The 12,901-nt window shown below is 51.6% G+C and overlaps 1 protein-coding gene across 3 annotated transcripts in view; it reads right to left on the bottom strand.

The window, feature by feature from the left end:
* Positions 1-12,901, bottom strand: part of ABTB2 (ankyrin repeat and BTB domain containing 2) — a 186,237-nt gene that overhangs the window by 17,230 nt on the left and 156,106 nt on the right. For all 3 annotated transcript variants that reach the window (XM_027979614.3, XM_042233340.2, XM_060400053.1), the window contains exons 4-6: positions 4,821-4,973; positions 3,353-3,518; positions 419-508 (exon numbers count right to left, since the gene is read on the bottom strand). In XM_027979614.3, the coding sequence (XP_027835415.1) occupies positions 419-508; positions 3,353-3,518; positions 4,821-4,973 (409 nt within the window). The remainder of the gene's footprint in view (positions 1-418; positions 509-3,352; positions 3,519-4,820; positions 4,974-12,901) is intronic.

Raw genomic sequence — 12,901 nt, forward strand, 5'->3', positions numbered from 1 at the left:
CTGGAGTACCTTGTGCGCAAGGCTCAAAAGGATGTTCAATTAGTGATTCTGCTCTGGGCAGAGAGATGGCAGAAGGGGAACACTTTATGCCTCGGGAGCAGGTAGAGCAAGAAGTGTCTGGAGATGGTAGGGATGGCTGGGGACTAATTTGATAAAAGGGGAAAGGGGCTACAGGAACAGAATCATGGCCATTCTCTCCAGTGGACTCCCCTCTGAGCTCACTTCTCTGGCAGAAAGCACGAATCTTGAGAAAAAACCATCTTTGCTAACTATGATCTCTGTGTATCTTATATTTCCAGTTCTCTGAGACATTTCTACTCTGTTGTCCAAATCATCACAGCCAGCATGGATGATGAAGACCTTGGGGTGTTCTCTCGCTGGGTTGGGGGCCCGGGGCAGCCCTCTGGGGCTTTCTCACCTGGATGTCCAAGTTGGCTCCAGCATCAATCAACATCTGGACCATGGCTTCATCCCCAGCAGCACAGGCATACATCAATGGCGTCATACCCTATGTGAAGCAAACGCAGATGCTAAACTGTCTGCAAATAGAACACGAGGACACGTGTTCCATAGGTGTCTGCCCTGGAAACCAGATAGAGGTCTCCTGCTTGACCAGCTGCTCATCTGGAACAATCTTGGGTCTTGTGCAAGACAGAAGGGGCTGGGCCTGCCCCTCCCAGGCTCAGGGGACATATGACACCTGAATGATGAGTAGGGGACATTTCCATGAGCACTACAGGTCATCAGAGGGGCAAAGGGCACAGGCCCTACAGCCAGACTCCAGTACAAAGGCAACCCCTGCTGTAAACTTTGTACAAGTTACTTGTACTCCTCTGTGCCTCAGTTACTTTATCTTTAAAATGGGAATAACAACAGTATCTACCTCACTGGGTTGCTGTAAAGAGTATGAGTTACTATGTATTAGTTAGCTTGGCCCAGCTAACTAAGGATGAGCTAACTAATTAAAGTAACACAATACCACCATCACGGCTGCCAAGCTACACTGACACGTCCAAGTCCACCCCAGGCCCTGCGCTGGTAAATCACCATGTGAAGAGCTTTACATGCATCATCTCGTTTCGTGACCATGCCATCCTTATTGGGGAGGCTCTGCTATTATCCCCCCCTCACAGATGAGGAGTGGAGACGGGGACTGACTTGCCCCACAGTCACACAATATGTAAGAGGATGGACTCAGACGGAACCCAGGCCTGCGTGAGCCGAGAAGCTCTTCTCCCCGAGGCATCTCACACAGGGTGGAGAGGTTGACGTGAATGTCTCGTGCTGCGAGCAGTTCTGAGCTTTTCTGAAAGCTGAGGCCCAATCCCTACTCGAATTTAGGTGGGCGGTTAACGGAGTCACCCCCCTGGCCGGGAATCTCCTCTGTAGCCAGTAACAGCAAAGGCCGTAGTGGAAAGCACTATTCCACAGCTGGATGCTGGCAAGCGTTTGTCTGGAGCCCCGCGATGTTATTTATTAGGTTATTTTTGTGTAGACAGGATCTCCTTACCTCATAAATCCTTGCCTAGCGCCCAGAGATAAAGAAATGGCCCGAGATTAATCACGGCTGAGAGGTCTATCTACCCCACAGATCATTCTACAAACACCGAGGCTGAGGGAACAAACAGGACTAGGGCATTGAGAGAAAAGCCACCGAGTGAAAACCTGACTTTGTTTTATTCCCCTCGGCACAAGCTTGACTTCTTTTTTCTCTACACGTCTGTATGTGATTCAGACTATAAGCTGTCGACACGTCCTATAAGGAGAAACTACTTTTTTTTGCATGTTGGTCCCTCCCCCTAAAGAGGTTAAATCAAGAGACACTGATGAACAGATTTCAGGGATAACCATCCTATCGACATCAATAGACATGGAGGCACCTTCAAGGAGCAATTACTAGGTGTGATGAAGAAGTCTAGGGGGCAGGCACTGCTATCCCACAAGTTGGAGGCGAGGAGACAGGCTCAAGGGGTAAAGCAGCTTGTCCGAGCTGCCACAGCTATTCTGGGAAGACTAATCTCCAACCCTGTGAGGCTGGCGGCCATGGGCTTCCCCACCCCGCTGCTGGAGGAGGAAGACATCTCCGCCAGGATGAAAGCCCAGGAGCTCGCGTCGACACAGGCACCCTGGGGAGATGCGACACCCAGCCCGTCACCTCCCGGAGCCCTCCTGCAGCAACTCCCTCAGCTTCGTGGTTTCCCATCCCAGCACATGCCTGACTGTCCCGCCCCGATGCTCTGGCCCCCAGCATCTCCCTTCCCCGGGATGCCTTCGCCCACTCCTCTCTGCTGCATCCACCCCCCACCCTCTCCCTCCAGCGTGACTCGGGAAGAATCCTTCCCTGACTGCTCCTGCCTGACTTGCCAAAATCCACTGTGGCTTGGGTTCACCAGGCACCTCATCACAGCCTTTGCCATGTCACCATCTCATCTGAGAGTGCTACGTGACCTCTCAGCTGCCATTTAACTTTCCCCAAGCTTCTGTGTGGACTTCCAAACTACAGTGCCATTACCCCGGGGAAGTTCACGCAACCGCATCAAATAAAACTTGCATCTCCCACAGGTGGGGAAGGGCCTGGGGTTGGCCTGCTTGGGTTCTTCTAATCCCAGCTCTGCTCCTCATTAGTTGTGTGAGCTCTGTACTCCAGTCTCTCTCTCTATAAAGTGGGGATGAATCCTATATCACAGGGCTGTGGTCAAGATTAAATGAGTTAATCTGTGCAAAGTGCTTAGAACAGTGCCTGGAACACAGGAAGTACTGTATAAATGCCAGTTATTCACAGCAAAAACAAAAAAGAAAGCAGGTCAAAAAACTCCAGTCAAAGTTTGCCTAAAATTCCTCCATCGCCTCCAACACTTCCTGTCCCCTTTTCTGGCTTCATTTAACGCATCAGCACTTTTCACTAATATACTCTGCATTTCATGACTTTGTGTTTCTTAGTATCTGCCTCCTCCTCTAGCATGTTAACTCATGAAGGCAAGGATTTCTACTGGAGCGTGGCACACAGGATGCCCTAGTACAAGTCTCAGTGATAATTATCCCTAGCTCACTATCAAGCTGATTTCTCTGGACGTTCTCCCAGCCCTGCACCATCTGGGACAGCCTCCAGCCTTCCAGTGAGGGGAAGCCGAATGCCCATTACAAATGATTTCCAAGGTGCCTGGGAAGTCTCTGAGTTGGCCATCTACGTAGGCAGCAGAGTGCGATTCGGGAGTAACCCGCTTCTTAGAAACACAGCCGAGTGGGTGGGTCTCAGGTCTGGGACGGAACAGACTGAACCACCAGTTACCGCAGTCGCTCATCGCTGCGGACTCTGGTCCTGAGCCTGCCTGGCGGAGCACCCGGAACGCACCTGGTCATCCATGGTGTTCACCCCGTCGGGGCCCAGGGCTTCGATCGCCTGGCTGATGAGGTCGGTCCTTCCGCAGTTGAGCATGCGGAAGCCCAGGTCCTGGTTGAATTTTTCAGTAGCCGCTCGGGCATCCAGCCTCCGGAAGGAACTGAAACAGCATTCGGGTCTGCGCAGAGGAGACCAGGTGTTTAAGCCTGGCTGTTTCTGCTAAGACACGACCTCGCTACGAGAAGTGACAACGTTGTGCTAGGCCGATGTGCAGCGTGAGGATGGCGTGGACGGGGAGGACAGGGAATTACCATCTAATCGGCTGTGACTGGCTTTGTCATGCTCAGTGACAGGAAGAGCACACGCTTCAGCTTTCTATAAACTCGCTAAAGAAGTGCTCTGAGCTCTTAGGAGCTGTCAACGATCAGAAATGAAATACCCCACAAAATGATCTCTCAGGGGACTTTCTGAGGAGGAAGAAGCTCTGGTTGGGGCTTGGGCCACACACAGTACTCGGTTGTGTATTTTTTTTGCACGGAGTAGGCTGTACTCATTCTCAAGAATGGTCATTGAGGCCAAGTTCCAGTCCTCGATGCCCCATCCTCTCCCCTCCATGCTTCCTGGTGAGGCCCAGAAGCACCAAAGAGGTGGCAGAGAGTGGACCAGACTCCCAGGTGCAGCCAAGCCATCCTACCAAGGACGGCCATGGTCTGCAGAGGGTGTGCCATGGGCTTTCAATAGGTGGCTTTTGCCTGGAGCCTTGATTGGGCCACAGAGTAGAAAACATGTGTCACAGGACAAGGTCGTGGCATTTACAATGGAGACAGAGAAGGGGAGGGCAAAGCGAGGCTCTCCCAGGTCAAGGATGGCCAGGGGACCGTCCCTCTGGAACAACTTCAAGAGGCCAGTCCAACACAACAGAGGCACACTGGGAAGGAAACTAAGGACTCAGGCTTGGGGCCACACAGGCCTGGCTTCAAACTGAGGCATGGTCAGCTTGCTAGCAGAGCATCTGTGGGCAAGTTACTGCTCCTCCTGATCCTCAGCTTCTCCATCTGTAAAATGGGCATTAAAGCCCCTTCTTCTCTGAGGTTGTCAAAGGACTGAGAAAATGCACATAAAATAGGAGAGCTCAGCACCGGCCTGCACCTAGGAAGTGCTCCAGAAAGTGGTGGCAACTGCAGGGAGGAGGGCCCACTCTGCTGTGTACCCCAACAGCCCCACTGTGAGCACTCTCTCACCCAACATGCAAATGGGAGTCTGCTCTGTGCCAGACCCGTGGCTGCTGAGGACACACTGGAGAGCAGCCCAGGTCCAGAACAGATCAGTTCTAACAGGTGGGCTCACAAAGAGAGCGCCTTAGAGCAGATCCAATGAGAGGGCTGCAGCCCCTGCTTTCGGCCCCCTCCCGATCCAGGAGAGTGAGGGAGCAGCGGGTTTACCCCGGCCCTCCCCGCCTCACTCCTGCCCGGTTCCATACTTGAGCTGCCGGGGCTCGCAGTCCAGGCCAGGCAGCAGCAGCCGGGCCGCCTGCCGGATGTCGCCGCTGTCCACGGTGAGGCTGCGGCGGTGCTCCGCGTACGTGATGGCCACACGCATCCACTCCATCAGCGGTGGCAGCAGCATGAAGGGCCTGGGGGGGCGGGATGAGGCAGAGAGAGAGAAGGTCAGGCCTGGGCAGGCGCCCCCTTGAGCACCCCTTCTCAGGACAGCCATGGAGGCTGGGCCCACCCCCCATAGACCTCTGTGAGGGGAGAGTCATGAGGTGTGGAGGGGACCTGACCTTCCTCCTCAGGGAGACCCCGATCTGTCCCCTTCCACAGGATCTCTGTCAGGGCTTGGAAGGAATTCCTGTCATGGGCCTCGAGCAGAGCCTGAGGGCCTCAGGTGGCTCAAGAGGAACTGGGGACTCTTGCCCCCTCCACAGAATTCAGGCAGGCCCTCCAGGGTGCTCGGGGGCAGAGGAAAGAGTCCCACAGACCCTGGTGTGCTGCTGAGCCCCTTCATCACCACAGACAACACCCCGAGGCGGTTTCCTTCTTTACTTGTGAGACGAGGTGATCCCCACCTCTCAGGACTACTGGAAGGCCAAGTGAGACGACGCATATCACACTACATGCATGGCTGACAGCCGCTCCCTCAGCTGACCCCTGGGCTGAGGTGGATCTAGTCACTTCCTGTGGCAGGCTGGGCGGCCCCGTGGTGCTCCAGGTCCTCCAGGGAGGGAGCCCCGGGGCCTATGTCACACCATGGCCATGGTGTGAGGCAGCTCCGCGGCCGGGAGAGGCAGCTCAGCAAGGCTTTGGAACTACAAACTCAGGGGGCACCTGCCGCGGGTGTTTTGTGGGCCACCAGGGGGCGCCATTCACAGGAAGGTGACTACTGCCCCCTGGTGGAGCAATATGGTGGCTCTGCCACTCAGAGCTGGTCCCTGCCCTCCCCACCAAGCTGGACTCCTGTCTGTCTGTCCTCTGCCTGTTCTGGTCTCCAACAGTGAGACCTCAGAATGCTCCACAGCCTAGCAGACCTCACGTTGCAGAGGGACCCTGATAGCTGGTCTTGGCTTCATGCCTGCAGCCCCCATCCACACCCCCCCAACTTCCTCTGATACCCTGGGCTCCTCATGCGTTAGGTTCCTGCTGTTACCATCTTTTCCTCAGACAGGCAGAGAGGTACTCTGTCCAGGAGGAAGACCTCCATCCTTTCTCCTCAGCTTCTGAGTAAACCACCTGCGGGGAATGTCCTCACGAGACTTCTCTAAGGTTTCCAAAAGCTCAGGTCATCTTCAAAGTTTTCAAAGCTTCTCTCCTTGGGGGCAAAGGATGCCTTTTATTTATTTATTTATTTAATAAGATAATCAGATGGGGTTTGTAAAAGTGGCTCATTTGGAAGTTATTTTGATGTCCTGGTTCTGGCGTTCTGAAAATACACCTAGATTTGAATCATTTCACTGGTGCACTGTGAGGTTCGTCACTCAGTCGTGTCCAGCTCTTTGTGACCCCAGGGACTATAGCCAAGCAGGCTCCTCTGTCCATGGGGATTCTCCAGGCAAGAATACTGGAGTGGACTGCCATGCCCTCCTCCAGGGAATCTTCCCAACCCAGCGATTGGACCCAGGTCTCCACATTATGGGCGGATTCCGTCTGAGCCACCAGGGAAGCCCAGAGTGTGTTAACTGTACCAACTGCTATGATGACAAGGTGGCCAAAGGCTGGGGAAGGCTTGCAGCCCTGGCCTTCAGGGACGCTTAGAACATCACCCCAACTTCCTTTCCAGCCCTGGCTCAAACCTCTCATCAGGACACACCAGACCATCAGGCATTCATGGTTCTCAAGCCCACCCTGGCTGTCCCCATCTCCTCGAAAGAATGAACCAGCTCTCATCTCTACTCATCCAGATCCTCTTTATCCTTCAAGGACTGGTTCCAATGCCACTTCTTTCTAGAGGCCTTCCCACATCCCTTCTCCAATGAAAATACTCTTCCTTCTCCAAGATCCCTTAGAACTCTATTCGAGAATAAATATGTCTCATGTTCATGACTAGACTATTTCTCTTTAGACAAGAATGATGCCTCTACCATCCCTCTCCAAAGTATACCAGGCATAGGGCCTGGAAACAACAGATCCTCAGTTAAGTTGAATACTGAAAGGATGGCTAAGCATCAGGAATGTGGCAGAATACATCCGAGTTTTCAGTTCTGGACCAAGTCCTCTTTCTGCCCAGAAAAAAAAAAAAAAAAAAATGTACTTTTCAAGGGCACAACGTAGACTAGTTAAGAGTGGGAAGCCAGGACCCTTAATGGGGAGCTTGTAGAATCCAGGAAGGAACCACAATTCATTTGTGAATTACCCTCCTGTTTATAAGATCTTCCTTGGTTGTGAACGCCCATTTGAATTCCCCCCAAATATTTTGGAATTTTACAGTTCTTATACCACAGTGCTGCAAGGTAAGCTTAGAGACATACATCTACATATCAGTCCTTCTGATTCAAGGGGAAGGCTTTATGTAATCCACCAGCACTGGAGACTGAAGGGTAAGCAAAAAGATAGTTCACGGATGTGCCAGCCATTCTTCCCTATTGTGGCCAACAGCCAAGACAAAGAGCCAAGTGTGGCCACAAACGCTCTGAGCAGCATCTCCCAGCTGCCCTACGGGAAATCCGAGAGGGAAGTCAGGAAACCATGAAGTCTAATTAGATGGTGTCATGATGCATTCCCCAGGCTTGTGCCTCTTACAACTCGGCACGTGAAAAGATAGAGTATTGGTAACTGGTGGGCAGATACTGGGGACTGGTTCATTAAGCCTCCAATTTACCAACTTAGCTGGAGATGTGGAAAACTGAAAACTACATTTCGCAGACTCCTTTGTAATTAGACCATTAAGACATAGCTGCATGAGATCTGATAAATGGACGTGAGGCGGAGGTCCCCTTTGTGTCTTCTTTGCTTGGTTCTACCAGCAGACCAAATCATAAAACATGATTTTTTTCCCCTTGTAGAGCATTCCAGCGTCCATTTCCTGATTTCCTGACTTCCTGAGTGCTTCAGAGACAGCAGTACTGCTACTGAAGGCAACAGCCAAACCTTCTTGACTCCAGCTTCAATCTTGAATTACAGTTTCTGGGGTCATCTCAGAGGGAGAAACCCTCCAATAGCAAGTTTTGTATTGTTCTTGGTTGGAGTCATTCCTGGAGGTTCAGCCTTAGACCTGCTCCTTGAGCCCACACGATGATTCTTTTGGCACATAATTCCCTACATTGAATCCCTTCTTGTTGAAAACACCTAGGGTGGTTTCTGTTCTCTGAATTGCACACTGATTAATATTCTCAACATACAAAAATACTCCAGGGTTAAAGCTATCACTATGCCTCTGACTGGTGCCCACTTGTCCACATCCAAGGCCATTGCAGGCCCCCAAATGATCCTTTCAGGCCTTTCTCCTTGGCCTACCCACCAGTTGACCTGTGGCCCATAGGAAAGCAAAATGATGAGCAATTCATGGACTTTCTCAATAACATCCTTCCCTTGGCCTGTGGGTTCCAGGCTACTATTTCCTTTCAGGTTATTTCATCTAGCCCATTGGGCATGCTGAGAAGCTGGCCTTCATTACTGGACATTCTGGAAAATCCCTATAAAAACTCCCATCTGTACTGGCCACGGCTGTGATCTGACACAGGGTGAAAGGACTCCAGAGGAGCAAGGCTGGGAATGATTGGCTATGCACCGTCCCCAGGGGCTCTCTGGTTCCCTTCCAGAGCAAAAGGCCTGCTTTTCTCTTTTTGCCTTTTCGCCAGGCTGCGGTTGGCCGCAAGCCACTGACTGTCCCCTGTGCTGGGCCTGGCACCTTGGACTAGTGGTTCTCAAGTGCTTTGGTCTCAGGATCCCCTTTGTACTCTTACAGATTATTCATGCCCTCAAAGAGCTTTGGTTTATGTGTGTTGTTCTATCGCTAATTACTGTATCCGAAATGAAAACAGAGAACTTCAAACCTCTGAACACACATTCTGTCAGCCATCAGAGTGATACAGTGCTTGTATGTCACAGTCTCTGAAAAACTCCCCAGGGACTTGTGAGAAAATGAGTGAAAAGGCAAATAACATCTCATTGTTATGAAAATAATGCTGACCCTGGGGCCTCCAGAGAAGTCTCTGGGACCCAGAGGGTCCCCAGACCACACTTTGAGAACTGCTGCCTTTACTGGGGCAAGGCTGCTTTCAGGCATGGGGCTGGCATCCCACCCCAGTCCAATTCTAGAATGGTGTGTGGTGTACATGCACACTCCTGGCTTAAGGATCTGAGGATTCTACACCGAATCTTCACTGGGAGAAAACCCTAGTTTCTAGAAGCCACTGAATTGAGTCTATAACCTTGGGCATATCATTACCTTCTTTGGGCCTGTTTTTCTTTTAAAGATGGGGTTAGGTTGGTGGTTTCTAGACACTTACCATCATGAGAAACCCTTTTGCTGTTATTTCACAGCCTCCATAAGATAAAAGCTGTACCTTCTGTACAGAGATCAAGTACACGGGCTCTTGAGGGAGACTGCCCTAGGTTGCAATCCATTGCACTCTTGATGAATTAAATTATAATCCTGTGCAAGTTATCTTCTCTCTCTAGACTCAGCTGTCCCATCAACAAAATGGGTATCAATAATAGGGCCACCTCATAAGACAGCCAGAAGTATGTACATAAAGTGCTTAGCACATGGTAAATTCTTGGTAAAGGTTAGCCGTTACTATCATTTTAGTGTCTGTTGATAGAGAAAATACATAATAGCAGCAAAGGCTACAAGAATCTATTAAATGCCTCAGCTCCAGCCTTCATCAAGCCCAGCCAATTCCCTCTCCACATCCCCCAACCTTCCTGCAAGTATAAACATGCAAAGCTTGCAAAAGCCTGCCAGTGAGCTGCCCACCACCCACTCCACCCCAGCTCATAAAACAGAGCAACAAACGCAACCACTATGTCGAGTGTGATCTGGAGACTGTTTCTGGCGGTGCAGGGCCTTGGCCATCAAGAATCCTAGACGGGGGAAGGGGCAAGGACAACACAGACCCAGGAGCTTCGGGGTCATGAACAAGCGAGGGCATGAGGGGGTAGGCACGGGATACTGTGAGGGACCTGCAGTCCTCGAGGGCTGCTGGTGGCCTAACCTCGGAAACACCACACATACGCTTGCAAACACATCCGGTCGGGCTGCTACTGTGACAAACAAGGCCGCTTAAAAGGGTCACCAACTCCAAGCATTTCTCTTTGTGTGCATAAAATAGCAATTCACATCATGAGGAGAACTCATAAAATATAGCAAAGAAAGTGGGCCTTTAACAGGAAGTGGGGTGAGGAGGAGGAAACAGAGGCCCCGGGAGGCCCAGTGTTTCGCCTAAGGTCACAGAACCTGTCAGCAGCAATAGGGAGACCAGCTCTAAGCGTTGTGACTCAGTTTCTCTTCTCCCTCTTTAATCAAACATTTGAGCCTGAGTATATCAAGCCAACAGGCTCACAAGGCCCCTCACCAGGACCAGGCCTGCAAAAGCCATTTTTTCCCATTAAAAAAGAAATGAAAGAGAAGAAACTTCTTAAGGCCTTGGTTTTAAGAGGTCCCTGCAGCCTGGGAAAAAAAAAAAAACAAAAAACAAACCCTGTCCCACTCAGCAAGTGTATGATTTATTGGGATTACAGTCCCATAAGCGGTGTCTTAACAACATGAAACAGGAAACGCCTCCGATTTCCAGCTCAAAGCAGGCTCTGTTCTTCCTTGAGGTGGGCAGGGGCCTTGGGGAGAGAGTCAGGTTGGCAGAACTGGAGGCCTAGGCATGATAAGACCTTGTGCCTCTGTCCCCACCGGGCAGGCCAAGTCTGGGGCCAGTAGCTATGTCCCCTCTGTGCCCACCCATGAGGACGGGGTTCAAGTATTCAGGCAGGCGGGTCTGGGAGGTGCCCACTGGCTGGGTAGGCCCTCGACACCCGGCCTGAGCTCAGCCCTGGGAAACCTGGGCCATGGTTTCTTAACTTCCACTGTTGACTGGGAGCAGAGGGGGGCCTTGGGGCACAGGCCTGGCTCCTGGGGCTGGGAGGGTTTGGGGAGGCCCATGATGCCTTAGGCTATCTCCGTAAGGAGATGTCTTCACCACCATCTAAGCTCAGCCCACCCTGAGGTAAGGATCCTTAGTCTAGGAAAGGAATCTCTCAAGGACCAGCCACACAGATGATGGTTGAGTGAGGGGCTGGCCAGAAGATCTCCCACCCTCAGCCCTAAATTCTTGCACTGACTTTGCCCTGCCTTCAGTGAGGGTCACTGCTGAGCCCTAGGGTGGAAGGGGGTGACCTTCCCTCCAATCCTTCTCACTTCAGGACCTTGTTCAGAAGCACACTGCCTCCACACCCCACCCTGCCATGCTGCCTGGATTGGGCCTGGTAAGTGGCACCTCAGGAACCCGCAAAGATGCCAACCTTTTCCCAATCAAGTGCCAGCTCTTCAAGCAGAGACTGCTCTGGGAAAGTCAAGGTTGGCTCTGCTTTGCCAGTTCTGAGGCCCTCACCCCCAGATCCCCCAAGATTTCCGGAGGGCTGCGGTGGCCTAACACCAAGCCAAAACATCCATGGAGAATGAAACCAACATTGTCCCAAATGAAGTCAGATTCCACTCTCAGCACAAAGGACGCGATTCTAGTCTGGCTCACATCTTGGACTAATTATTTTTCTAGAATGGCTTGGTAAACCAGAGTGGTTTGGCTCAGCTTGGAGTCAGAGCTGAGCAGGCATCTCTCTTCTGACTCTGAGGACTATCTCCCCCCAACAGCCCCTTGGCCTCGGACCCGGCAGCTGACCCCTAGCAGAATCTCCACCTGGGGTCAGGTGACTTCTGTGAGAGGCAGGGCTTAGGGCTTTCTTCGGGGAAATATGCTTTTCTTATTAAAACCCATCTGGTACAGATTAGAGGCACCAGAAAAACCTCTACTTGCTCAGATATGCATATGGATATAAATTTAGATTACAACCCAGTCGTGATTAGCTGTGAACGACTTCCCTACCTCTTCCTATTGGTTGCCCATCAGGGAACCTCAACATGAGCTATGGATGGGAGGCCAATAGTGTAGCAATAGGGGTATCCTGGGGTATGCTGGCCCAGCTCCTCAGGCAGCCAGGATTACTCAGGAAACACAAACAGTTAGTGTGTACAGAGCATCTGCTAAGCACCTGGCACTGTTTTAAGCCCTTTACATCTATTGACTCATCTCATCCTCATTGCTACTTTAGGAAACAGGTATTATTATTGTCCCCACTTTATACATGGGGAAACTGAGGCCTGTAGAGGTCAAGCAACTTGCTCTAGGTCACACACCTAGTAAGTGGCAGAGCAGGGAGGCAGTACCAGGCAGGGTACCCCCAAGATCCAAGCTCCCAAATAGTATACTCCACTGCCACCTAGCTTAGTAAGTTGACTCTGGCTTCCCATTTTCTGGACCCTACGCCACCGCTTTCATCTTGGGAATGATGAGTATTAAGCACAGATTAACCGTGTAATCTGTCACTAAGCTGGACCACATTTGAGAAGGAAGAGGAGTGCTCCTGCCAACAACACTGGGACAGCAGGCGTAAGAGACAAGTGTCTCAGGCAAACACAAACACCCGGTCACCCTAGCATTTAGCACTTGGGTAAAGCACCTTGCCTGGCTCATGGGTCCCTGCAGCAGTGGGAGGCCCTCTCTGCCCACCCGCCCTGAGCCTGGTCTCCATTCTGCTCCTGCACAGCACATGCACGCCAACTTGCTTCAGTCGTGTCCGACTCTCTGCTACCCCATGGACTGTAGCCCGCCAGGCTCCTCTATCCACGGGATTCTCCAGGCCAGAATACTAGAGCGGGTGGCTATTCTCTCCTCCAGGGGATCTTCCTGACCTAGGGATCGAACCCATATCTCTTATGTCTCCTGCATGAGCAGGCAGGTTCTTTACCATTAGCACCACCTGGGGAGCGCCAAAACATACACCAGTTATAATCATTTTGCTAGCTGGCATTGACTGCTTTGTCCTCAGACTATAATTTCTCTGAAGGCAGAGACTG

The sequence above is a fragment of the Ovis aries genome, chromosome 15 (genome assembly GCF_016772045.2).
Source record: "Ovis aries strain OAR_USU_Benz2616 breed Rambouillet chromosome 15, ARS-UI_Ramb_v3.0, whole genome shotgun sequence".
NCBI lineage: Eukaryota > Metazoa > Chordata > Mammalia > Artiodactyla > Bovidae > Ovis > Ovis aries.